Genomic DNA, 1,675 nt, shown 5'->3' on the forward strand with positions numbered 1-1,675 from the left:
TAGAGGCCGAACGTTTGGATAGTTCGGATTCGCAAAAGACTGAAAATCTAAATGTTAAATTTATTTTATTATGTATGTGATTGTTTTGATTTTGACGTTGATCCAATCGCCAAATCAAGGTAGAGTTCAAAATTTTTGAACTACGCTGCTTACCCCATAACGATCTTGCCTTACTTTTAGAACCTTACCTAATGATATGACTAAAGCTAAGAAAGACAAAATTAAGAGTGAGGAAAAATATTATGTGTGGGATTATCAGTATTTATAAAAATATTGTTCGGATCAAATTATTAGGAGATGTGTGCTTAATTCTGAGATTCGGTATGTTCTTATGTTCTATCATAATTATGCTTGTGGAGGTCATTTTGGACCTCAGCGAACAGCTAGAAAAGCGTTAGATAGTGGTTTTTATTGGCCTACATTATTTCATGATGATTATATCTTATGTAAGAATTGTGAACAATGTCAAATGACTGGTAGTTTGACCCGTAAGAATGAGATGTTACAGACCTCGGTACATAGGTCCATTTGAGATCTTGAAGCGGGTTGGGAATGTTGCTTACCAGCTGGCTTTACCACCAGAACTTTCAGCAGTACATGATGTTTTTCACATATCAATGCTTAGAAAATATGTCCCTGACCCAGCTCACGTAATCAAGCATCAACCATTGGATATCCAACAAGATCTGAAATTTGAAGAGGCGCCAATACGCATTCTAGCTCAAGAGGTTCGGAAGCTTCGTAATAAAGAAATACCATTGGTCAAGGTGTTATGGCAACATCACTCAGTCGAAGAAGCAACTTGGGAACGTGAGGATGAGTTGCAGTCCAAATACCCCCAACTGTTTGATGACCTCAACTGAAGGCAATTTCAAGGACGAAATTTATTTTAAGAGGGGGAGAATGTAACACCCGAGATTTTGTTTATTTCCTTTCTCGGTTCAAATATGTAATATCCAAAATTTAATATAAAGGTTGAATGTTGCAATAAAGTGTTTTGGGACCTAAAAAGAAAATATCATAACTTGTAATAATAATAGCCTGTCTCCAACGAATGGGAATATTAGCAATGATGAATTCTTATTCAAGAAAGCATGAGATTGGAAGAATGAAAGGCTTCTAAAGGAAGGAAGAATCAAGTGAAAGAATTTCAAAGATAAGCCATCATTACTAGGGAAGAAAAGTAGATAAATTAAAGGCTTGTTTGAGAAGCCTTGAGTTGGTAAAGGATAACGTCTCCAAATGAATGTCATGATAAAAGCTTGTTAGGAAAGCTTTGAGTTGGTAAACTTTCATTGGAAGACTTATGGTCATAATAAAGGCTTGTGGAAGAAGCCTTGAGGTGGAAAGATTATATTGGATAATTGTATTCAAAAGTCTTAAACCATGATTACCTTTATTTCTTAATTCAAAAGTAAATGGAGTTGGAAGCATGTTATTGGCTTGCTAAAAGATAAGGATAAGATGGGTTGAATAAAGGGTCACGTAAGGGGCAAATGGAAGGAATGGATTGGGAGAGGGAAAAGCTTCTAGGATAAGCATGGAATCAAGGTAAGTTTTTTCAAACATAGTAATCATGGCTAGGATAGAAAATAACCAAATGTGATCTTGAAGCTTGGAGGTAAAAGGACTATAAAAAGGGGTGGAGAGTTGGACCACGTAGAAGGAAAAATAG

General features: G+C 35.9%; 1 protein-coding gene across 1 annotated transcript; it reads left to right on the top strand.

Annotated features, from left to right (window-relative positions):
• The first annotated feature begins 494 nt into the window (after positions 1-494).
• On the top strand, positions 495-863 carry LOC127811103 (uncharacterized). Its single transcript, XM_052350815.1, has one exon. The coding sequence runs from the start codon at positions 495-497 to the stop codon at positions 861-863; it is 369 nt and encodes a 122-aa protein (XP_052206775.1).
• Positions 864-1,675: the final 812 nt, after the last annotated feature.

Source organism: Diospyros lotus, chromosome 10, assembly GCF_014633365.1.
Source record: "Diospyros lotus cultivar Yz01 chromosome 10, ASM1463336v1, whole genome shotgun sequence".
In the NCBI taxonomy this organism is placed as follows: Eukaryota; Viridiplantae; Streptophyta; class Magnoliopsida; order Ericales; family Ebenaceae; genus Diospyros; species Diospyros lotus.

Bases quoted from the DNA above. Each gene is read 5' to 3' on its own strand.
- LOC127811103 (XM_052350815.1), top strand. From the start codon at position 495: ATGAGATGTTACAGACCTCGGTACATAGGTCCATTTGAGATCTTGAAG.